At 42.4% G+C, this 26,801-nt stretch overlaps 1 protein-coding gene across 1 annotated transcript in view; it reads right to left on the bottom strand.

The window, feature by feature from the left end:
- LOC144686224 (solute carrier family 23 member 3-like) overlaps window positions 1-26,801 on the bottom strand; it is a 94,468-nt gene that overhangs the window by 16,597 nt on the left and 51,070 nt on the right. Inside the window, exons 11-13 of the mRNA XM_078551314.1 lie at window positions 23,195-23,300; window positions 5,024-5,191; window positions 3,047-3,142 (exon numbers count right to left, since the gene is read on the bottom strand). Of these exons, the coding sequence (XP_078407440.1) occupies window positions 3,047-3,142; window positions 5,024-5,191; window positions 23,195-23,300 (370 nt within the window). The remainder of the gene's footprint in view (window positions 1-3,046; window positions 3,143-5,023; window positions 5,192-23,194; window positions 23,301-26,801) is intronic.

Raw genomic sequence — 26,801 nt, 5'->3', positions numbered from 1 at the left:
ATAATACCCCATCCAAAACACTGACAGTGCAGCATTCCTTCCGAAAGGGTATACCAGGGCTTAGATCCTGGTCGCCCGATGGCACAGCCTCCAATGGAGTCAAGATTATCGGGAAGCGCGCACGGCCAGAATTGGAGGAGCTTGGAGATCTTGGAGGGTTCTAGGGCTGGAGAAGGCTAAGGTGATGGGAAGGAGGCTAGGCTAAGAAGGATGACAATTTTAAAAGTGAGGTGATGCCGGACCGAAAGCCAACGTAGCTCACCGAGCACAGCACACAGCGACATATAAGAACATGCAACTTTCAACATGAGTGATTGGCTGATGATGGATTACTTTTGCTGCCTTGTTCAGACTTTTCACAGCATCCCCTCATTTAATACACACACACACACACACACAAACACACCAACCTACACCCCACCCCCCTTTCCAGTTCCCACACATAGATCTATCTTGCTGATTCAGGTCAGTCAGTTGTCAGCTGTGTAAGTATCCTTCGTATACAATTAGGGATGTTAATTTTTATTACCTTGTACAAACACGAGGTTGTTAGCAATCATAAAAGATTGTTCTGGTTCATGGGGCCCTGAGTTTTACAGCGCTGTTCCCTCAGTAGTTAGTGAGCCTGTTACTGAATGTGCATCAAGCTACCCAGTCACATTCCCAATGAACTGGAACAGTGTTTTTTTCTTTTTTATGATCGTTCAGGGCCTTGGGGTTTGTGTAGGAGCAATAAAAACTAAGAGCCCTAATCGCATCAGGACAGTCCTGCAAAAGCACCGGGAATTTCAGAGCGAGAGGCACTATGAACCTTTATGGACTTCAAAGTTTTCCTTTGGCTGCAGTCAAGGGGATGCCAAAGTGCCCGCCTGCCTAAACCTGGCCGAGGGCGGGTTTGGGTGGTGAGGGGTTAGTAGGGGGGAGGTAGATTGGGGTGGGTAGTGAGAGAAGATCATGCAGAAGAATTTAACTCATTCCAACAATTATTAAGCAATTTCACACACAACCAGTTTACTGCTGGCTATTACCCTATCGATTTCATGTGGTTGGGGTTTTGCTGAAAAGAGAGACAAGTTGCCGAAACTTTTCATCTTGCACTCTTCAGGACAAACGCTAGAATGCAAAATTTCAAATGATCACGACAATATATAATACAGGAGAAAAGGGTTGCCTTTTTGTTGGCAAGTCAATTTGGATTGGCTGGGGAATTGCCACAGAGAAAGCAATAGGCTCCACAAGCTCCCAGGCAATTCAAAAAAAGGAACAGGGCTTGAACATGTTCCTTTTGTTTGCAGAGAATGGGTCCCTGTGTATGAATGTATGTCACTTCTAGCAAACATAAATGAGCCATGTTACGAGCTCGGCTAATTATCTTAAATTGATTGTTAGTGTAGCTATTAGCACACTCAGGAATGTTCAGCAAGTGCTGCCCAATTGCAGAATCACATCTAACAGTAGATGTTTTGTTGGGATTCTTCCCTGACTTTATTGGCACTATTGAAACCAGGGAACAAGGAAATTGGCTCGGGTTTGGTTTGACTGGTTTCACTCTTGTCTCCAAGTCAGTCGCAGGTTCAATCTAGGTTTTGGTCCAGTACTTAGAGAGTGCTCTCTCCCAGATGAGGTGTTAATCTAAGGCCTTATTCAGGTGGATGTGAAAGATCCTACTGACTGTTATTTTTGGTTTTTTGGAAATCTGGAATTCTCTGCCTCCAAAAGGCCTGGAGATGGATAGATTCTTGTTGAGTAAGGGTTTTGAGGGACATGGAGGGTAAATGGAGTTGAGGTACTGATCTTCCATGATCTAATTGAACCGTGGAACAGGCCTGAGAGGCTGAATGGCCTCCTCCTGTTTCTAACGCTCTTAGAAGTGCAGGACATTCTCTCAGTGTCCTGGGCCACATTCTTGCCCTCAACTGAAAAGAGGTCAACTGGTTGTTGTGGGGTCTTTTTGTGCAAATACATGTTTTTCCAAACAATAGCAGTCACTGGATCCAAAGTAATGTTTTAAAAGTGAAGCAGTTTGAGATATCTAGACCCTAAGCTCTCCATCTGTCCCCCTATCTTTAAGATTGTCCATAAACATTATCTCTTATAAGGGTTCAGCCATGTAGGGCTGAGATGAGGAGAGGTTTCTTCACTTGGAGGGTTGTGAATCTTCGGAATTTTCTACCCCAGAGAGCTGTGGAGGTTTCATCATTGAGTATGTTCAAGACTGAGACCAATAGATTTTTGGACGCTAATGGAACTAAGGGATATGGGGATAGTGCAGAAAGTGGAATTGAGATAGGAGATCAGCCATAATCATATTGAATGGTGGAACGTGCTTAAGGTGGGAGATGGTGGCATAGTAGTAATATTGCTGGACTAGTACTCCAGAGGGCCAGCCTAATGCTCTGGGAACCTGGGTTCAAATCCAACCATGGCAGTTGGTGGAATCTGAATTCAATTAGTAATCTCAAATTGAAAGCTAGTCTCAGTAATGGTGACAGTGACAACTATCATTGATTGTTGTAAAAACCCATTAGGTTCACTAATCCCTTTTAAGGAAGGAATTCATCCTTACCTGGTCAGGCCTACATGTGACTCCAGACCCACAGCAATGTGGTTGACTTTTAACTGCTCTCTGAAATGGCCTAGTAAACCATTCAGTTCAAGGGCAATTAGGGATGGGCAACAAATGCTGGCCTTCCCAGCAAAGCCCACATCCCATGAAAGAATAAAGGACGGGGCCCAATGGTATACTCCTGTCCTATTTCTCATGTTTTTAATCCTGGAGCAGAGTAGTTGCCTGGTTTGCTTACATGGCAGCAGTTGCTGCACTCCACAAGTTGCCAATTGCATGAAACATTTTAAACTTTTGAACCTGAAGGCAAGAATTCCCCTTTCTGATGGAGATAAGAGGTGGAGAGGGTGGTGCCACACTCCATCACACATGCACCTCTTTGTTGTGAGTGTTATAATATAACCAGTGACTCCGCATTCGCATCAGCCAGAGCCAATACTGCACAAAGTCCATTGACATCAGTAAGGTTTGCAAGTTCACCTGAAACAGTGTTATCCAGCAGAAAGGCTATAAATCCTCCTTGAATGACTGGCATCATCAACAGGGCCAGGAGGAAGATGTCCAGGCTCCTTACACCTACACAGAACAACCCAGAAAGAAATAAGAAAAAACTATCACTTGATTGTTGAATAAAGGACTAACATTTATAGAGCACCTTCACTACCTCAAGATGTCCCAAAATATCTTACAGCCAATGAAGTCATTTGAAATTGCAATCACTGTAGCAATGTAAGAGATGTGGCTGCCAATGTGTGTACAGCATGATCCCACAAGCAAACTGTGACCAGATAGTCTGTTTTAGTGAATTTGGTTAAGGGAAAAATATTGGCCAGGATACTGAGGAGAACTTTGCTGCTCGTCTTTGAGACTGGATCTCGTACATCCAACCTGAGGGTGTCTCGGTTAAACAGCTGATTTGAAAGACAGCACCTCTGACAGTGCAGCCCTCCCTACTGCACTGGAGGGTCAGCCTGGAGCTTGTCCTCCAATCTCTTGAGTGGGTCTTGAACTCACAACCTTCTGTCTCAGAAGCGAGTGTCATTTTATTGACAAAAACAACTGATATCTGTTTAGCACCTCTAATGGAATGAAACATCTCAAGGTGCTTCAAAGGAACTTAATGAAACAAAATATAACATCGAGCCTCACAAGGAGATATTAAGTCAGATGACCAAAAGCTTGGTCAAAGGGGAAGGTGTTAAGGAGTGTCTTGAAGGAGGAGAGCGAGGTGGAGAGGCTGAGGGGTTTAGGGAGGGCATTCCAGAGCTTAGGGTCCTGGCAGCTGAAGGTATGGCCATCAATGGTAGGGCAAAGAAAATCAGAGAGTTATAGTTTATAAGTAAATTCACATTGAACATCTCGGTGGCTCATTTAGGAGTAGGCCATTTTTCCCCTTGAGCCTACATCACCCCTTAATATGATCATAGCTAACTTGATTGTGGCCTCAACTCTACTTTCCTGCCTACCCATTATAACCTTTGACCTCCCTTGTTAATCAAGAATCTATCAAACTCAGCCTTAAATATTCAGCAATCCTGCCTCATTAGCTTCACTGTCCAGTTCTTGGACTCCTAGCAGTCTCAACTGACATGAGCAATTTGGACAAGGAGCAGCATGTTCCCCCCCAAATCCCTCACTGTTTTGCCCTTTTTGGATTTCACATAAGCTGCGTCTTTTTTGGTACTTTGGGTTAGATACAGAGTAAAGGTCTGTCTACATTGTCCAATCAGACACTTCCAGGACAGGTACAGCACGGGGTTAGATACAGAGTAAAGCTCCCTCTACACTGTCCCCATCAAACACTCCCAGGACAGGTACAGCACGGGGTTAGATACAGAGTAAAGGTCCGTCTACATTGTCCAATCAGACACTTCCAGGACAGGTACAGCACGGGGTTAGATACACAGTAAAGCTCCCTCTACACTGTACCCATCAAACATTACCAGGACAGGTACAGCACGGGGTTAGATACAGAGTAAAGCTCCCTCTACACTGTCCCCGTCAAACACTCCCGGGTCAGGTACAGCACGAGGTTAGATACAGAGTAAAGCTCCCTCTACACTGTCCCCATCAAACACTCCCAGGACAGGTACAGCACGGGGTTAGATACAGAGTAAAGCTCCCTCTACACTGTACCCATCAAACACTCCCAGGACAGGTACAGCACGGGGTTAGATACAGAGTAAAGCTCCCTCTACACTGTACCCATCAAACACTCCCAGGACAGGTACAGCACGGGGTTAGATACAGAGTAAAGCTCCCTCTACACTGTACCCATCAAACACTTGGTTGAGAAATGTTTAAATGAATGACAGCATCACCAGCAGAAATCCTTTAGCTTGTAAATGTAACTTTGACCTTGAGAAAGACTCAACTATAACTGTGAGCAAAACAAGGCCCATATCATCTTAATCTCACAACATTGCGTACAAACAGGATGTAATGAGTCATTTTTACCTGTTACAATGTAATCTGGATTGTGGATGAACCAATGAGGGGTGAGTAATGCCATGAACATGGTAAATCCAATGATGAAGATGTTCCGGCCAGAATCGATGTTAGTATACTGGAAATATGAGACTCCTACAGACACGGCCATTGTGTATGTAACACTGAGCACGCCACCTGTACGGAGTGAACAGGTTACTCACTGGGAAAGTCAAACCTTCACATCCCAATCAAACATGGGTCTCGAAATAACACCACTTTGATCATAACAAGTCTCCAAATATAACACACCACCTTCTAGATAACACCCTCCTTCAATATAACACTCTTGTTCAATGTAACACACTCCATTAACAGAACAAACTCGCTCAATATAACACTCCTTAAACATAACACACTCCTTCAGTATAATACACTCCTTCAACGCAACACACTCCTTCAGGAGAACACAATCCTTCAATGTAACACACACCTTCAATATACCATATTCAACCAATGTAACACACTCCTTCAGTGTAACACGCTCCTTAAATATAACAGACTCCTTCAATATAATACACTCATTCAGTACAAAACGCTCAATACTTCAATACAATACTTCAATATTACACATTCTTGCAATATAACACATTCCTTCAATATAACACACTCCATCAGTATAATACACTCCTTCAATGCAACACAATCCTTCAGGAGAACACACTCCTTCAATGTAACACACTCCTTCAATATACTTTATTCAATCAATGTAACACACTCCTTCAATGTAACACACTCCTTCAATATACTTTATTCAATCAATGTAACACGCTCCTTAAATATAACAGACTCCTTCAATATAACACACTCATTCAGTACAAAATGCTCAATCAGTATAACAAACTATATCAATATTACACACTCCTGCAATATAACACATACCTTCAATATAACACCTCCCCCCCCACTACTTCTATGTAAAACAGTCTTTCAGTATAAAAAACTCCTTCAAGTAACACACTCCATCAATATAAGACACTCCTTCAATATTACACACTCCTTCAATATTACACACTCCTTCAACGTGATACAACCCTTCAATATAAAACACCAACGCTCCTGAAACATCACCTTCCAAACCCACGACCACTACCATCTAGAAGGACAAGGGCATCAGATAGATGGGAACACCATCAGCTGGAAGTTCCCCTCTAAGTAACTCACCATCCTGACTTGAAAATATATCGCCGTTCCTTCACTGTCGCTGGATCAAAATCCTGAAACTCCCTTCCTAACAGCACTGTGGGTGCCCCCACACCACATGGACAGCAGCAGTTCAAGAAGGCAGATCACCATCACCTTCAGTATAAAATACTCCTACTATATAACACACTCATTCAATATAACACTCTCCATCAGTATAACACACACCATTAGTGTAACACACTCCTTCAACGTAACACACTACATCAATGTACCACAGTACTTCAATGTAACACACTCCTTCAATGTAATACGTCCTTCAATATATCATGCTCCATCAAATTTACACACTCCTTCAGTGTAAAACAGTCCTTCAATGTAAAACAGTCCTACAGTATAACACGCTCCTTCAACATAACACACCCCTTCAATATAGCACATTCCTTCAACACATTCATTCAATATAACACACTCATTCAGTACTAAATGCTCATTCAGTTTTACGCACTCATTCAGTATTGCACGATACTTCAATATAAAAAACTCCTTCAATATAACGCCCTCCTTCAATATAGCACACTCCTTCAATATAAGACACTTGTTCAATATAGCACACTCCTTCGAAATTACACTCATTCCATATAACACACTCCATCAATATAAAACACTGCTTCAATATAACACACTCACACTCAAAACGCTCATTCAGTAGAACACGCTCATTCAGTATTACATCCTTCTTCAAAATAACACACTCCTTCAATACAAAACACTCCTTCAACATAACACACTCTTTCAATATAACACAGTGCTTTCAATATAACACTCTACATCATTATAGCACATTCCTTCAATATAACACACTCTGCCACTGTAACACGCTCCGCCAATGTAACACACTCCGCCAATGTAACACACTCCTTCATTATAGCACATTTATTCAATAAGACACACTCCGCCACTGTAACACACTCCGCCACTGTAACACACTCCGCCACTGTAACACACTCCGCCACTGTAACACACTCCTTCATTATAGCACATTTATTCAATAAGACACATTCCGTCAATGTAATACACTCCATCAGTGTAACACACTCCTTCAACATAAGACACTCCTTCAAAATCACACTATCCTTCAAAGTAACACATTCCTTCAATATAAAACAGTCCTTCAATATACCATAGTCCATCAATGTAACACCCATCTTCAGTGTAAAACAGCTTTCAATATAGCACATTCCTTCAGTTTAACACGCTCGTCCATTATAACACACTCATTCAGTATTACGCAATACTTCAATATAAAACACTCCTTCAATATAACGCCTTCCTTCAATATAGCACACTCCTTCAGTGTAACCCACTCCAATGTAACACACTCCTTCAATGTAACACGCTCCTTAAATATAACACACTCATTCAGTACAAAACGCTCAATCAGTATAACACACTACTTCAATATTACACACTCCTGCAATATAACACACTCCTTCAATATAACATATCCAACAGTACAACACACTCCATCAGTATTACACACTCCTTCAACGTAACACACTCCTTCAACGTAACACACTCCTTCAACGTAACACACTCCTTCAACGTAACACACTCCTTCAACGTAACACACTCCTTCAACGTAACACACTCCTTCAACGTAACACACTCCTTCAACGTAACACACTCCTTCAACGTAACACACTCCTTCAATATACCACAGTCCCTCAATGTAACACACTCCTTCAATAGACCACAGTCTCTCAATGTAACACATACCTTCAGGGTAAAACAGTCCTGCAGTATAACACATTGTTTCACTATAACACACCCCTTCAATATAGCACATTCCTTCAGTTTAACACGCTCGTTCAATATAACACACTCATTCAGTATTATGCGATACTTCAATATTACACTCATTCAATATGGCACACGTGTTCAATATAAAAATACTCATTCAACCTAACATACTGTTTCAATATAACACACTCCTTCAGTAACACTCTCCATCAATATAACACTCTCCGTCAATACAACAGACACTCCCCACTCCTTCTATGTAGCACAGTACTTCAGCATAAAATACTCCTTCAATATAACAGAGTCTTTCAATATATAACATGCCTTCAATATAACACAGTCTCCACTTCTTCAATGTAACACGTTACATGATTCCTTCAATATAACACACTCCTTCAATGTAACACACCCGTTCAGTCTAAAAAAACTCATTCAATCTAACACACTCATTCAGTATAACACACTCTTTCAATATAACACACTTCATCAGTATAACACACTCCCTCAATGACCCACTCCCTCAATATAACGCACTCCCTCAACATAACACACTCCCTCAACATAACACACTCCCTCAACATAACACACTCCCTCAACATAACACACTCCCTCAACATAACACACTCCCTCAATGAAACGCAATCCCTCAATGGAACACACTCCCTCAATGGAACACACTCCCTCAATGGAACACGATCCCTCGATGGAACACACTCTTTCAATATAATACCCTCCTTCATTATAGCACATTCCTTCAATATAACACACACTGTCAATGTAACACACTCCATCAGTATAACACACTCCATCAGTATAACACACTCCATCAGTATAACACACTCCATCAGTATAACACACTCCATCAGTATAACACACTCCATCAGTGTAACACACTCCATCAGTATAACACACTCCATCAGTATAACACACTCCTTCAATGTAACACACCCCTTCAATGTAACACACTCCTTCAAAATCACACAATCCTTCAAAATAACACATTCGCTCAATGTAACACAGTCCATCAATGTAACACACATCTTCAGTGTAAAATATTCCTGCAGTATAACACATTGTTTCAATGTAACACACTCCTTCAATATAACACACCCCTTCAAGATAGCACCTTCCTTCAGTTTATCACGTTCGTCCAGTATAAGACACTCATTCAGTATTACACAATAGTTCATTATAAAACACTCCTTCAATATAACACCCTCCTTCAATATATCACATTCCTTCAATATAGCACACTTTTTCAATATTACACTCATTCAATATGGCACACCTGTTCAGCATAAAAAAAAACTCATTCAATCTAACGCAGTCATTCAGTATAACACACTCTTTCAATATAACACTCCCCATCAATATAACACTCTCTGTCAATATAGCAGACACTCCCCACTCCCTCAATGTAGCACAGTCCTTCAGTATAAACTCGCTCAATATAACACACTCCCTCAATAATAACACACTCCCTCAATATAACGCACTCCGTCAATATAACGCACTCCCTCAATATAACACACTCCCTCAATATAACACACTCCCTCAATATAACACACTCCCTCAATATAACGCACTCCCTCAATATAACACACCTCAGCATAAAAAATTCATTAAATCTAACACACTCTTTCAGTATAACACACTTATTCAGTATAACACATTCCATCAACATAACACACTCCATCAGTATAACACCCTCCTTGAATATAAGGTACTCCATCAATATAGCACTCTCCATCACCATAACCCTCTCCGTCAATATAACAGACACTTCCCATTCCTTATATGTAGCACTGTCCTTCAGTATAAAATCCTCAATCAATATAACAGACTCCTTCAATATAACAGACATCTTCAACACAACAGACAACTTCAATATAACACTTTCCATCTGTATAACACACTGCATCAGCATAACACACTCCATTAGCACAACGCACTCCTTCAATGTAACACACTCCTTCAATGTAACACACACCTTCAATATAACACACACCTTCAATGTAACACACTCCTTCAATGTAACACACTCCTTCAACGTAACACACACCTTCAATGTAACACACACCTTCAATGTAACACACTCTGTCAATATAACACACTCCTCAAATATAACACACCCATTCAGTATAAAAATCTCATTCAGTCCAACACACTCATTCAGTATAACACACTCCTTCAATGTAACACACTCCTTCAACGTAACACACTCCTTCAACGTAACACACTCCTTCAACGTAACACACTCCTTCAACGTAACACACTCCTTCAACGTAACACACTCCTTCAACGTAACACACTCCTTCAACGTAACACACTCCTTCAACGTAACACACTCCTTCAACGTAACACACTCCTTCAACGTAACACACTCCTTCAACGTAACACACTCCTTCAACGTAACACACTCCTTCAACGTAACACACTCCTTCAACGTAACACACTCCTTCAACGTAACACACTCCTTCAATATAACACACTCCTCAAATATAACACACCCATTCAGTATAAAAATCTCATTCAGTCCAACACACTCCTTCAATGTAACACAATACTTCAAAATAACACATTCCTTCAACATAACACATCCTTCAACATAACACAGTGCTTCAATATGACACACTGATTCAATGTAACACGCTCCTTCAATATAAGGCACTTGTTCAATATAGCACACTACTTCAATCGAACACAATCCTTCAATGTTGCACGCTCCTTCAATATAACTCAATCCTTCAATATAACACAATCTCCACTCTTTCAATGTAACACAGTCCTTCAATATACCACACTCCATCAATGTAACACATTCACAGAATCACAGAATCACACAGTGCAGAAGAGGCCCTTCGGCCCATCGAGTGTGCACCGACATGTGAGAAACACCTGACCTACCTACCTAATCCCATTTACCAGCACTTGGCCCATAGCCTTGAATGTTATGACGTGCCAAGTTCTCATCCAGGTACTTTTTAAAGGATGTGAGGTGCCTCCACAACACTCCCTGGCAGCGCATTCCAGACCGTCACCACCCTCTGGGCAAAAATGTTTTTCCTCACATCCCCCCTAAACCTCCTGCCCCTCACCTTGAACTTGTGTCCCCTCGTGACTGACCCTTCAACTAAGGGGAACAGCTGCCCCCTATCCACCCTGTGCATGCCCCTCATAATCTTGTACACCTTGATCAGGTCACCTCTCAGTCTTTTCTGCTCCAACGAAAACAACCCAAGTCTATCCAACCTCTCTTCATAACTTAAATGTTTCATCCCAGGCAACATCCTGGTGAATCTCCTCTGCATCCCCTCCAGTGCAATCACATCCTTTCTATAATGTGGCGACCAGAACTGCACACAGTACTCCAGCTGTGGCATCACCAAGGTTCTATACAACTCCAACATGACCTCCCTACTTTTGTAATCTATGCCTCGATTGATAAAGGCAAGTGTCCCATATGCCTTTTTCACAAACCCACTAACATGCCCCTCCCCCTTCCGAGATTTATGAACGCACACGCCAAGGTCCCTTGTTCCTCAGAACTTCCTAGTGTCATGCCGTTCATTGAATACTTGCTTGTCAAATTACTCTTTCCAAAGTGTTTCATCTCACACTTTTCAGGGTTAAATTCCATCTGCCACTTATCTGCCCATTTGACCATCCCGTCTATATCGTCCTGTAGCCCAAGACACTCAACCTCACTGTTAACCACCCAGCCAATCTTTGTGTCATCCGCAAATTTACCAATCCTGCCCCCCACATAGTCATCTATGTCGTTTATATAAAAGACGAATAATAGGGTACCCAGGGCAGATCCCTGTGGTACGCCACTGGACACTGGCTTCCAGTCACTAAAGCAGCCTTCTGTCATCACCCTCTGCCTCCTACAACTAAGCCAATTTTGAATCCACCTTATCAAATTACCCTGTATCCCATGTGCATTTGCCTTCTTTATAACTCTCCCATGTGGGACCTTGTCAAAGGCTTTGCTGAAATCCATATAAACTACATCAACTGCACTACCCTCATCTACACACCTGGTCACATCCTCAAAAAATTCAATCAAATTTGTTAGGCATGACCTCCCTCTGACAAAGCCATGCTGACTATCCCTGATCAAACCTTGCCTCTCCAAGTGGAGATAGATTCTCTCCTTCGGAATTTTCTCCAATAGTTTCCCTACCACTGACGTGAGACTCACTGGTCTGTAGTACCCTAGCTTATCTCTACAACCTTTCTTAAATAGCGGAACCACATTAGCTGTTCTCCAGTCCTCTGGCACCTCCCCCGTGGCTAGAGAGGAATTAAAAATTTGGGTCAGAGCCCCTGCGATCTCCTCCCTTGCCTCTCTCAACAGTCTTGGACACAAATCATCCGGACCTGGAGGTTTGTCCATTTTTAAGCCTGCCAACACCTCCAATACCTTATCACTCCCTATATCAATTTGCTCAAGAACTTCGCAGTCTCTCTCCCCGACTTCAATACCTTCATCCTCATTCTCTTGGGTGAAGACGGATGCGAAGTATTCATTTAACACTCTACCGATGTCCTCTGGCTCCACCCATAGATTGCCCCCTTGGTCCCTAATGGGCCCTACTCTTTCCCTGGTTATCCTCTTCCCATTGATACACTTGTAGAATATCTTGGGATTTTCCTTACTTTTACCAGCCAGAGTTTTCTCATATCCCCTCTTTGCTCTCCTAATTGCTTTCTTAAGCTCCACCCTGCACTTTCTGTACTCCACGAATGTCTCCGCTGATTTGCTCCCCTTGTACCTGCTACAAGCATCTCTTTTCCTTCTCATCGTGTCCTGACTATCTCTGGCCATCCATGGTTCTCTGGGCTTGTTACTCCTTCCTGTCACCCTAGAGGGAACATGTTGAGCCTGTACCCCTCCCCATTTCCTTTTTGAACGCCCCCCACTGCTCCTCTGTAGATTTCCCCACAAGTAGCTGTTCCCAGTCTATCTTTGCCAGCTCCTGCCTTATTTTACTAAAATCTGCTCTCCCCCAATTCAAAACATTTTTTGCAACTTGTTTATTTCTTTGTCCATAACAAGCTTAACATTCCTTCAGTGTAAAACAGCCCTGCCGTGTAACACACTGCTTCAATGTAACACATTCCTCAATATAACACACATTCAATATAACACGCTCATTCAGTACAAAATGCTCATTCAGTATAACACACTCATTCAGTATTACACACTTCTTCAATATAATGCCCTCTTCAATATAGCACAATCTTTCTGTATAACACACTCCTTCAATATAACAAACTCCCTCAATATAACACACTCCCTCAATATAAGACAATCCCTCAATATAACGCACTCCCTCAATATAACGCACTCCCTCAATATAACGCACTCCCTCAATATAACGCACTCCCTCAATATAACGCACTCCCTCAATATAACGCACTCCCTCAATATAACCCACTCCCTCAATATAACCCACTCCCTCAATATAACCCACTCCGTCAATATAACGCACTCCCTCAATATAACGCACTCCCTCAATATAACACACTCCCTCAATATAACGCACTCCCTCAATATAACACACTCCCTCAATATAACACATTCCCTCAATATAACACACCTGTTCAGCATAAAAAATTCATTCAATCTAACACACTCTTTCAGTATAACACACTTATTCAGTATAACACATTCCATCAACATAACACACTCCATCAGTATAACACACTCCATCAGTATAACACACTCCATCAGTATAACACACTCCATCAGTATAACACACTCCAGCAGTATAACACACTCCATCAGTATAACACTCTCCATCAGTATAACACACTCCATCAACATAACACACTCCATCAGTATAACACACTCCTTGAATATAAGGCACTCCATCAATATAGCACTCTCCATCACCATAACCCTCTCCGTCAATATAACAGACACTTCCCATTCCTTAAATGTAGCACTGTCTTTCAGTATAAAATCCTCGATCAATATAACAAACTCCTTCAATATAACAGACATCTTCAACACAACAGACAACTTCAATATAACACTCTCCATCTGTATAACACACTGCATCAGCATAACACACTCCATTAGCATAATGCACTCCTTCAATGTAACACACTCCTTCAATGTAACACACACCTTCAACATAACACACTCTGTCAATGTAACACACTCCTTCAGTATAACACACTCATTCAGTATAACACACTCCTTCAGTATAACACACTCCTTCAATGTAACACACTCTGTCAATGTAACACACTCATTCAGTATAACACACTCCTTCAGTATAACACACTCCTTCAATGTAACACACTCTGTCAATGTAACACACTCATTCAGTATAACACACTCCTTCAGTATAACACACTCCTTCAATGTAACACACTCCTTCAACGTAACACACTCCTTCAACGTAACACACTCCTTCAACGTAACACACTCCTTCAACGTAACACACTCCTTCAACGTAACACACTCCTTCAACGTAACACACTCCTTCAACGTAACACACTCCTTCAACGTAACACACTCCTTCAACGTAACACACTCCTTCAACGTAACACACTCCTTCAACGTAACACACTCCTTCAATGTAACACACTCCTTCAATATAACACACCCATTCAGTATAAAAATCTCATTCAGTCCAACACACTCCTTCAATGTAACACAATACTTCAATGTAACACAATACTTCAAAATAACACATTCCTTCAACATAACACAGTGCTTCAATATGACACACTGATTCAATGTAACATGCTCCTTCAATATAAGGCACTTGTTCAATATAGCACACTACTTCAATCGAACACAATCCTTCAATGTTGCACGCTCCTTCAATATAACTCAATCCTTCAATATAACACAATCTCCACTCTTTCAATGTAACACAGTCCTTCAATATACCACACTCCATCAATGTAACACATTCACAGAATCACAGAATCACACAGTGCAGAAGAGGCCCTTCGGCCCATCGAGTGTGCACCGACATGTGAGAAACACCTGACCTACCTACCTAATCCCATTTACCAGCACTTGGCCCATAGCCTTGAATGTTATGACGTGCCAAGTGCTCATCCAGGTACTTTTTAAAGGATATGAGGCAAACTGCCTCCACCACCCTCCCAGGCAGTGCATTCCAGACCGTCACCACCCTCTGGGTGAAAAAGTTTTTCCTCACATCCCCCCTAAACCTCCTGCCCCTCACCTTGAACTTGTGTCCCCTCGTGACTGACCCTTCAACTAAGGGAAACAGTTGTTCCCTATCCACCCTGTGCATGCCCCTCATAATCTTGAACACCTTGATCAGGTCACCTCTCAGTCTTTTCTGCTCCAACGAAAACAACCCAAGTCTATCCAACCTCTCTTCATAACTTAAATGTTTCATCCCAGGCAACATCCTGGTGAATCTCCTCTGCACCCCCTCCAGTGCAATCACATCCTTCCTATAATGCGGCGACCAGAACTGCACACAGTACTCCAGCTGTGGCATCACCAAGGTTCTATACAACTCCAACATGACCTCCCTACTTTTGTAATCTATGCCTCGATTGATAAAGGCAAGTGTCCCATATGCCTTTTTCACCACCCCACTAACATGCCCCTCCGCCTTCAGAGATCTATGGACACACATGCCAAGGTCCCTTTGTTCCTCAGAACTTCCTAGTGTCATGCCGTTCATTGAATACTTCCTTGTCAAATTACTCTTTCCAAAGTGTATCACCTCACACTTTTCAGGGTTAAATTCCATCTGCCACTTATCTGCCCATTTGACCATCCCGTCTATATCGTCCTGTAGCCCAAGACACTCAACCTCACTGTTAACCACCCAGCCAATCTTTGTGTCATCCGCAAATTTACTAATCCTACCCCCCACAGAGTCATCTATGTTGTTTATATAAAAGACGAATAATAGGGTACCCAGCACAGATCCCTGTGGTACGCCACTGGACACTGGCTTCCAGTCACTAAAGCAGCCTTCTGTCATCACCCTCTGCCTCCTACAACTAAGCCAATTTTGAATCCACCTTATCAAATTACCCTGTATCCCATGTGCATTTGCCTTCTTTATAACTCTCCCATGTGGGACCTTGTCAAAGGCTTTGCTGAAATCCATATAAACTACATCAACTGCACTACCCTCATCTACACACCTGGTCACATCCTCAAAAAATTCAATCAAATTTGTTAGGCATGACCTCCCTCTGACAAAGCCATGCTGACTATCCCTGATCAAACCTTGCCTCTCCAAGTGGAGATAGATTCTCTCCTTCGGAATTTTCTCCAATAGTTTCCCTACCACTGACGTGAGACTCACTGGCCAGTAGTTCCCTGGCTTATCTCTACAACCTTTCTTAAATAGCGGAACCACATTAGCTGTTCTCCAGTCCTCTGGCACCTTCCCCATGGCTAGAGAGGAATTAAAAATTTGGGTCAGAGCCCCTGCGATCTCCTCCCTTGCCTCCCTCAGCAGTCTGGAACACAAATCACCCGGACCTGGAGGTTTGTCCATTTTTAAGCCTACTAACACCTCCAATACCTTGTCACTCCCTATATCAATTTGTTCAAGAGCCTCGCAGTCTCTCTCCCCGACTTCAATACCTTCATCCTCATTCTCTTGGGTGAAGACGGATGTGAAGTATTCATTTAACACTCTACCGATGTCCTCTGGCTCTACCCATAGATTGCCCCCTTGGTCCCTAATGGGCCCTACTCTTTCCCTGGTTATCCTCTTCCCATTGATACGCTTGTAGAATATCTTGGGATTTTCCTTACTTTTACCAGCCAGAGTTTTCTCATATCCCCTCTTTGCTCTCCTAATTGCTTTATTAAGCTCCACCCTGCACTTTCTGTACTCCACTAAAGTCTCCGGTGATTTACTCCCCTTGTACCTGCTACAAGCCTCTCTTTTCCTTCTCATCGTGTCCTGACTATCTCTGGCCATCCATGGTTCTCTGGGCTTGTTACTCCTTCCTGTCACCCTAGAGGGAACATGTTGAGCCTGTACCCTCCCCATTTTCTTTTTGAACGCCCCCCACTGCTCCTCTGTAGATTTCCCCACAAGTAGCTGTTCCCAGTCTACCTTTGCCAGCTCCTGCCTTATTTTACTAAAATCTGCTCTCCCCCAATTCAAAACATTTTTTTGCAACTTGTTTATTTCTTTGTCCATAACAAGTTTAACATTCCTTCAGTGTAAAACAGCCCTGCCGTGTAACACACTGCTTCAATGTAACACATTCCTCAATATAACACACATTCAATATAACACGCTCATTCAGTACAAAATGCTCATTCAGTATAACACACTCATTCAGTATTACACACTTCTTCAATATAATGCCCTCTTCAATATAGCACAATCTTTCAATATAACACACTCCTTCAATATAACACAATCTCCACTTCTTCAATGTAACACAGTCCTTTAGTATAAAAAACTCCTTCGATATAACAGCTTCCTTCAATATAACATACAACTTCAATGTAACACACTCCTTCAATATAACACTCCTTCAATATAACACTCCTTCAATATAACACTCCTTCAATATAACACTCCTTCAATATAACACTCCTTCAATATAACACTCCTTCAATATAACACTCCTTCAATATAACACACTGCTTTAATATAACACACCCGATGAGTATAAAAAAACTCATTCAGCCTAACACACTCATTCAGTATAAACACACTCCTTCATTATAATACACTCCTTCAATAGAACACTCTCCATCAGTATAACAGACACTCCCCATTCCTTCAGTGTAGCACAGTCCTTCAGTATAAAGTACTCCTTCAATATAAAAGACATCTTCAACATAACATAATCATTCAATATTCACAATCATCAGTATAACACTCTCCATCAGTATAACACTCTCCATCAGTATAACACTCTCCATCAGTATAACACTCTCCATCAGTATAACACTCTCCATCAGTATAACACTCTCCATCAGTATAACACTCTCCATCAGTATAACACTCTCCATCAGTATAACACACTCCATCAGTATAACACAATCCATCAGTATAACACTCTCCATCAGTATAACACTCTCCATCAGTATAACACACTCCATCAGTATAACACACTCCATCAGTATAACACTCTCCATCAGTATAACACTCTCCATCAGTATAACACAATCCATCAGTATAACACTCTCCATCAGTATAACACACTCCATCAGTATAACACTCTCCATCAGTATAACACTCTCCATCAGTATAACACAATCCATCAGTATAACACTCTCCATCAGTATAACACACGTCTTCAATGTAACACACTCCTTCAACGTGGCACATCCGTTCAATATAACACAACCCTTCAAAATAACACACTCATGCAATGTAACGCAGTCCTTCAATATACCAAACTCCATCAATATAACATACTCCTTCAGTGTAAAACAGTCCTTCAGTGAAACACAATGCTTCAATGTAACGCAACCCTTCAATATAATACGCTTCTTCAATATAGCACATTCCTTCAATATAACACACTCATTCAGTACAAAATGCTCAGTCAGTATAACACACTCTTTCAGTATTACACACTCCTTCAATATAACATATTCATTGAATGTAACACACTCTGCACAGCTTCAATGTAACACAGTCCTTCATTATAATAAACTCCTTCATCATAGCAGATTCCTTCAATATAACACACTCCTTCAAAATAACACACTCTTTCAATACAAAAAACTCCTTCAATATAACACACTCCTTCAATATAACACACTCCTTCAATATAACTCACTCCTTCAATATAACTCACTCCTTCAACATAACACCCTCGTTCAATATAATACACTCATTCAGTACAAAATGCTCATTCGGTATAGCACACTCTTTCAGTATTACACACTTCTTCAATACAAAAACCTCCTTCAACATAGCACACTCCTTCAATATAAGACATTCATTCAATATAACACACTCGTTGAATATAACACTCATGCAGTACAAAACACTCATTCAGTATAACACAGTCATTCAGTGTTACACGCTACTGCAATATAACACATTCATTGAATGTAACACACTCTGCACAGCTTCAATGTAACAGTCTTTCACTATAATAAACTCCTTCATTATAGTAGATTCCTTCAATATTACACACTCCTTCAAAATAACTCACTCCTTCAATATACCACACTCCTTCAATATACCACACTCCTTCAATATAACACACTCCTTCAGTATAATGCATTCCATCAATGTAACACACTCCATCAATATAATGCACGCCATCAATGTAATACACTCCGTCAGTGTAACTCACTCCTTCAGTATAACACATTCGGTGAATATAACAAACTCCTTCAATATACCTCACTCCTTCAATGTAATGCACCTGTTAAATGTAATAAATTCTGTCAACATAACAAACTCACACAATATAAGACACTCGTTCAATATACCACACTCGTTCAATATACCACACTCGTTCAATGTACCACACTCCTTCAATGTACCACACTCCTTCAATGTACCACACTCCTTCAATGTACCACACTCCTTCAATGTACCACACTCCTTCAATGTACCACACTCCTTCAATGTACCACACTCCTTCAATGTACCACACTCCTTCAATGTACCACACTCCTTCAATGTACCACACTCCTTCAATGTACCACACTCCTTCAATGTACCACACTCCTTCAATGTACCACACTCCTTCAATGTACCACACTCCTTCAATGTACCACACTCCTTCAATATACCACACTCCTTCAATATACCACACTCCTTCAATATAACACATTCCTTCAATATAATGCATTACATCAATGTAACACACTCCATCAATATAACTTACGCCATCAATGTAACACACTTCATCAATGTAATTCACTCCTTCAAAATAACACACTCCTTCAATATTACTCACTCCTTCAGTATAACACACTCTGTCAATGTAACACACTCCTTCAATATAACACACTCCTTCAATTTAACACACTCCTTCAATATACCACACTCCTTCAATATACCATACTCCTTCAATATACCACACTCCTTCAATATACCACACTCCTTCAATATACCACACTCCTTCAATATACCACACTCCTTCAATATAGCACACTCCTTCAACATAGCACACTCCTTCAACATAGCACACTCCTTCAATATAACACAATCTCCACTCCTCCAATGTAACACAGTCCTTAAGTATAAAAAACTCCTTCACTGTAACAAATTCCTTCAATATAACATACCCCTTAAATATAACACACTTTTTCAATATGCCACACTCATTCAGTATCAGGAGTGTGTTATATTGAAGGAGTGTGTTATACTGAATGAGTGTGTTACATTGACAGAGTGTGTTTCACCATAAAATAACACCCATTCAGTATCAAAAACTCGTTCAGCCTAACACACTCATTCAGTATAACGCACTCCTTCAATATAATACACTTGCCACTCCTTCAATGTAACAGAGTCCTTCAGTATAAAAGACTCCATTAATATAACAAGCTTCTTCTATGTAACAAACACCTTCGATATAACAGGCTATTTCAATGTGACACACTCCCCATTCCTTCAACGTAACACATTACTTCAGTATAACGCACTCCTTCAATATAACACAATCTCCATTCCTTCAATGTAACACAGTCCTGCAGTATTAAAAAATCCTTCAATATAACACACTCCTTCAATATAACACAATCTCCATTCCTTCAATGTAACACAGTCCTGCAGTATTAAAAAATCCTTCAATATAACACACTCCTTGAAAATAACACACACCTTCAATATAACACTCTCCTTTATGATAACACTGTTAGTATAACACAGTCCTTCAAAGTAATACACTCCTTCAGTATAATGCACTCCTTCAGTGTAACACACTCCATCAATGTTACAAACTCCTTCAATGTAGCACACTCCTTCACTATAACTCACTCGTTCAATACTAACTGACTCCTTCAGTATAATGTGCTCCTTCACCATAACACACTCCTTCAATATAACAGTTCTTCATTGTTACACAATCCTTTCATAAAACACACTCCTTCAGTGTAATGCACAATGTAATGTAACAGGCTCCTTCAATATAACACACTCAGTCAATTTAACACACTGCTACAATATAACACACTCCGTCAACATAAAATACTCCTTTGCTATAACACATTCCTTCAATATAACACACTCCTTCAGTATAACACATTCCTTCACAATAACACACTCCTTCAATGTAACACACTCATTTAATATAACACACTGCTCAATAATACACTCTGTTCATATCACATATCATGGGCGAGATGTTGATGTAGTGGTAATGTCAATGAATGACTAATCTAGGGGCTATTGCTTAGGGAACACAGGTTCAAACCCAACCAAGTCAGTTCATGCAGTTTAAATTTAAATTCAATGAATAAAGTCTGGAATTGCAAGCTAGTCACAATAAGGGTGAACATGACATTATTATTGTTTATTGGAAGAACCCATCTGGTTCACTAATGTCCTTTAGAGAAGAAAATCTTACGTCCTTTCCTGGTCTGGCCTACACATGATTTCTGATCCACAGCAATGTGGATGTCTCTTAACTGCCCTGGGAAATGGCTTTGCAAATCACTCAGTTCAAAGGCGATTAGGATGGTAAAAGGGCAACAAATGCTTGCCCTCCCAGTCATGGCCATATAAAAGACTAAAGAACACACCCACTTTGGGCACTGCCGCTGTTCTAGTCTGAGTTGATCCCGCTCTGGTCACAGTCTCCAGTATGCTATCCCATCTCGACATCCTCAACTTCTTTGTGACTCTGATCTGACCAAACACACCAATCGCCTCTAAAACCCATTGTCTGTTACCCATGGACAATGGGCCCATTTCTAGCTGTCCAATTGCAGCCTGTTCATCTCCTTTACTCCCAACATGGTCACTTCCAGAATGGTTCAAAACTCCATTCTTAACCCAGCACTAATTCTCATTCCTATCTTACTCCTCTTTCTTATCATTGGTCAGCACTGGGGAGTGAATTGGCTATTCCATTACTGTCACCACAGGACTCAACTGTCTGTCCAATATCAGGAGTTCGGGAGAAGCTGGAGATTTTGGCAGCTCAAGGTTGGCAAGAACAGACTGCTTGGTTCCACCATGCACGAATTCTCAATCCCATTCCCATTCCTGGATGCCCACTTCATCTCAGCCCAGTGTGTGTGATCTCAGTGTCCTTCCTGACCCTGCACTACATTTCAAAAGCACACTCAAACCTTCGTTAGAAATCATTTACTTCCACCTCACAGCTGCTCGCCATCTCTGGCCCTGCTTCATCCCCATTTCCCACTGGAACTCTGCTGCAGAGAGATAGAGGGAGCTCCCCCCTCTCTCTCAGTACAAGCCCCAGTACCCAGTGATGGAACCCAGCCTGCAGTGGAATGTGAGCCAGGCCTGTGTTTTAGCATTCAGGGCTATTGACCTGCCGCAGGTTCTACCACTTGACGTAGACTTAGAAGACTCCCTCCCTGCCCATAGAGACAGACAAATCACATATTTACATATGCTTTCCTGGAACAGGTCACTAGCCTGAAGCCAGACACTATATCATGAGGGATGCCACTCCACATTGCTGACCAAGAGTCTCTCCCACTCTTACAGCCTGACAGAGATGTATTGAAAAGATTCGCAGGTTTTTTTTTTAATGTGGGTGGTCGACCAGCATTATTGCCATCAACTAAGTAGCTTGCTAGTCCTTTTCAGGGGGGCACTTAAGACTCAACCTGGGTGTGGACCCAGAGTCACATGTAGGCTAGAACCAGGTAGGGGACAACAGATTTTCTTCCCTAAAGGGTGCTAGTGAACCAGATGGGTTTGTATGACAATTTCATGGTCACTCTTACTGAGGCTACCTTTCAATTCCAGATTCTAGTAACTGAATTTTGAACTCCACGAGCTGCTATCGTGGGATGTGAACTCACATCCCCAAAGCATTAGCCTGGGTCTCTGGATTACTGGCCCAGGGGCATTACCACTACGCCACCATCACCTGTTTAGCCATGTTATGAATGCACCTTCCATGGTCATCAAGTGCTGGACCGGGACTCCAATCTGGAGCTTCTAGCTCGGAGGTAAGGACACGGCCCATCTCATCACAAGGCCTCCCTCCACCACTTGAGCTATCGGCCAAAGGCAGGATTGGACTCACCGTGGATGGCAGCTGGCATGGTCGCGAGGAAATACGTCAGCTTGGCAGACATTCCCACCAGAATGCACAGCACGGCTGCGATCTGAACTGAATGTCGGGATTCTGCCTGTGGAAAAAGAGGGAATGTTAATGGGAGTCAACAAGGGCACAAGAGCAGGGGGGTCCCATTTAACAAAACTCCCAAAGAATTCAGAAATCATCTACAGTAAAGCATCCCAAGGGACTTTCACACGAGCATTCTCAGACACAGTTTGGCATGGAGGTAGGTCTTAATGAGTGACTTAAAGGAGAAGAGAGAGAGGTCCAGAGTGGCATTGGTTTAGGGAGAAAATTCCAGAGCTTAGGGTCTGGACAGCTGAAGGCCAGCAGGTAGAGCAACGGAATTTTGGAAAACACCAGAGACCAGAACTGGACAAGCGCAGAGATCTCGGAGGGTCGTAGGGCTTGACAGAGAGCGAACGGGGGCAAGGCTGTGGACAGATTGGAACTCAAATTTGAGAATTTAATAATTGTAGGAGACTTCCCTGACTAGATGAGCTGGGGGCTTGTATTTGCAGTGTTGGAGGTAGAATCAACAACAATTAGGGGAAGTGACCCATAGCAGAAGGTGAATTGCTGCAGCAAATGATGTGCTACTGTTCAGTTCCACTCAGAGGCCAACACTTCTCTTGTCTCTGTGAGTTTAATTGCACTCTCGGGCCAGTTGTTCACCATGGGGTTTGTCACAGGGCACTTGCTGAGTTACTTGCTCTACCAATCGTGTGATTCTAGAATAACCCATTAGACGATAAATGTCGGGAAGGAACTTGCATTTCTATAGCACCTTTCATGACCTCAGGATATCCCAAAATCCTTTACAGCCAATGAAGTACTTTTTATTTAAAGTGTAGTCACTGTTGTAATGCAGGAAACGTGGCTGCTAATTTGCATGCAGCAACCCTAGAAACAGCAATACCATAATAACCAGATAATCTGTTTTTAGTGATGCTGGTTGAGGGATAAATATTGGACATTGAGGAGAACTTCCATACTCTTCCTTTAAATAGTGTCGTAGGGTCTTTCACACCTGAGAGGGTAGATGGGGCCTCGGTTTAAGGTCTCATCCAAAAAAATGACACCTTCAGCACAGCACTAGGAGTGCCAGCCCCTGGAATATGTTCACAAGCGCCTTCAGAGGAGTGTGAACTCATAACCGCCTGACTCTGAGGCAGGAGTGCTACTCATTGGAGATGACAGAACTGCCGGATTCCAGGGAACTCAGTGAAAAATGGACAGCTGCAAAATCACCATAAAAATATTGTAGAGATGCCTTAAGAATTGTATTCATCCAGTTGTGCCTTCCCATTGCAGAGACAGGCCCTTCGGCCCATCAGGTCTGTGCTGCTGTTTTTCATCATGAGCCAGCGAGTTTAATCCCACTCCTGCGCAGCCTTCCCAAACAACTTACTGTTCCTCTTTATCAAGGAACAATCTAATTCCCTTTCCATTCCATCGCTAAAGGACTTGTCAGTAATCGGTTCAATGGGTCGCACCCTCTGCTTCAGTAGCTTGTGGGTTCAAAGCCCAACTCCTGTGACCTAAGCGCAAAACCTGGGCTGACACTCCCAGTGCAGGACCGAGAGAGTGCTACGCTGCCGGGAGTGCTGTTTTTCAGATGAGATGTTAAAACCGAGGCCCCGTCTGTCCTCTCAGGCGGCTGGGAAAGATGCTGGAGACCATTTTGAAGAAGAGGAGGTGAGTTCCCCAGGCCAATATTTATCCCCCCACAAACATTGCTAAAAAAACAGTGATTGTTGGGTTATTGATAGCGTTGCCATTGTGGGAGATGCTGTGCACTAATTGGCTGCCATGGTTTCTACATTATAACTGTAACATTTCAACAAGGGACTGATTGATGTCTGTGTCCTGTTCCCTGCTCCAATCCTCCTTCTGATCCCTTTCCGCCTCAGGAGGACGCTATATTACTGCATGGAAGAAGGCCATTCAGCCCATTAAGGCGATTCCTCCTCCGCACACTGTGAGGACGATGGAGACCCCTGTCTATGTTGCAGTGAAGTCCGGCTGCGTGACAGCGGCTCAGTTGGAATTCTGCCTTGAAGTCTTCTCTCGCTGCGAGTAACTGTGGGAGAGACGGAGGTAATGTGCTCAGGGTGCTCAGTGTCCTGTGAATGTTCTCACAAGGGCATTTGAATTTACTGCCACGAGTTCCCCTCAATCACTTGATGAGGTTCCAGTAAAACAATCATGTCCCAATTATCACCACCAATTAACATTCCTAAGCGAGGCGGTGTGGCACTGTCTATGCATACCTTTGACACTTGATTTCATTGGCAGTGTGTGTTAAAGGTTATGGGCCCGGGATTGGGTTAAATACTCTGAGTAAGATTGCATTGGCTGCCTTTTGCTTCAAGTGACTTTTACTCTTTCTCGATCGGGTGTTTATCAGGCTCTGGTTCCCCCATTTGCATTTATATTGTAGGCAGCTACTGTTTACTTAGCTGCTCCCTCACTTCTAGCTCCATTCTGACTCCACACTCCCTTGTTCTCTGTCACCTGGTAGGCTGGGGTGACGGGGATGCACGGAGGGCAATTTGGAGGTTCTTCCTGAGGGTCTCGATCATTCTTGTGTTCAAATTCCTGCATGGCAGCACCCTCCACATCTGTGTAAATCTCCTCTAGACCTACAACCTCCCCAAGATCTCTGCGCTCCTCCAACTCTGACACTTGTACGCCCCTAGTCCCATCACACCCACCCTGACTGCCGTGCCTTCAGCTGCTTAGTCCCTGAGCGCTGGAATTTGATCCTTAAACCTCTTCAATCTCTCTACCTCTCTCCTTCTTTAAAACACTCCTTAAAAACCTGCCTTCTTTGAAACAGTTTCTGTCTGATAATGGCTCTTGAGAGGTGCCTTTGGGCCACATTAAAGGTGTGTTATAATGCAAGTTGTTTTATCTTTGATGGGATGTGGCTGTTGCTGGCTGGTCTTTGAACTGAGTGGTTTGCTCGGCCACTTCAGAGGGGCAGTTAAGAGTCAACCACATTGCTGTGGGCCTGGAGTCACATGTAGGCCAGACCGGGTAAGGACGGCAGATTTCCCTCCCTAAAGGACATTAAAATCCGGGGTACTTTTACAACAATTGCTTCATGGTTATCATCACTGAGACTAGCTTTTAATTCCACCTTTTATTTCACCAGCTACCAGTAGTGGGATTCGAACCCATGTCAGAACATTAACCTGAGTCCCTAGATGATGAGTCTGGGGACATTACCGCTATGTCACTGTTGCCCCAGTATCATTGCCTGTCACAATTATACCTGCCATTTCCAATCTCCCTCTCAACTTCTGTCAGAACATTTCTTGTCTTCCACCATTATCATACTTTTGGCCAGATGACCTCTGAACTTCCTGCTCTTGTCAATGGTAGCCTCCAAACCCTTGGCACCCCCGTGCCCTCTCTCCCTGCCTCCACACCAAACTAAAACCAAACCTCACTGCACCAACTTCTACATGATCCCCAATCCATTCTTTCCTGGAACCTCAAAGATGTGGAACTCCTAGCCTCCCTCGGTGTCCCTGTCCTCTTACAAACTCAACCTCGGGTGTCA

This window comes from Cetorhinus maximus, chromosome 11 (assembly GCF_964194155.1).
Source record: "Cetorhinus maximus chromosome 11, sCetMax3.hap1.1, whole genome shotgun sequence".
In the NCBI taxonomy this organism is placed as follows: domain Eukaryota; kingdom Metazoa; phylum Chordata; class Chondrichthyes; order Lamniformes; family Cetorhinidae; genus Cetorhinus; species Cetorhinus maximus.
Note: the sequence above shows the minus strand (reverse complement) of the source record. Positions and strands in the feature narration are given on the sequence as shown.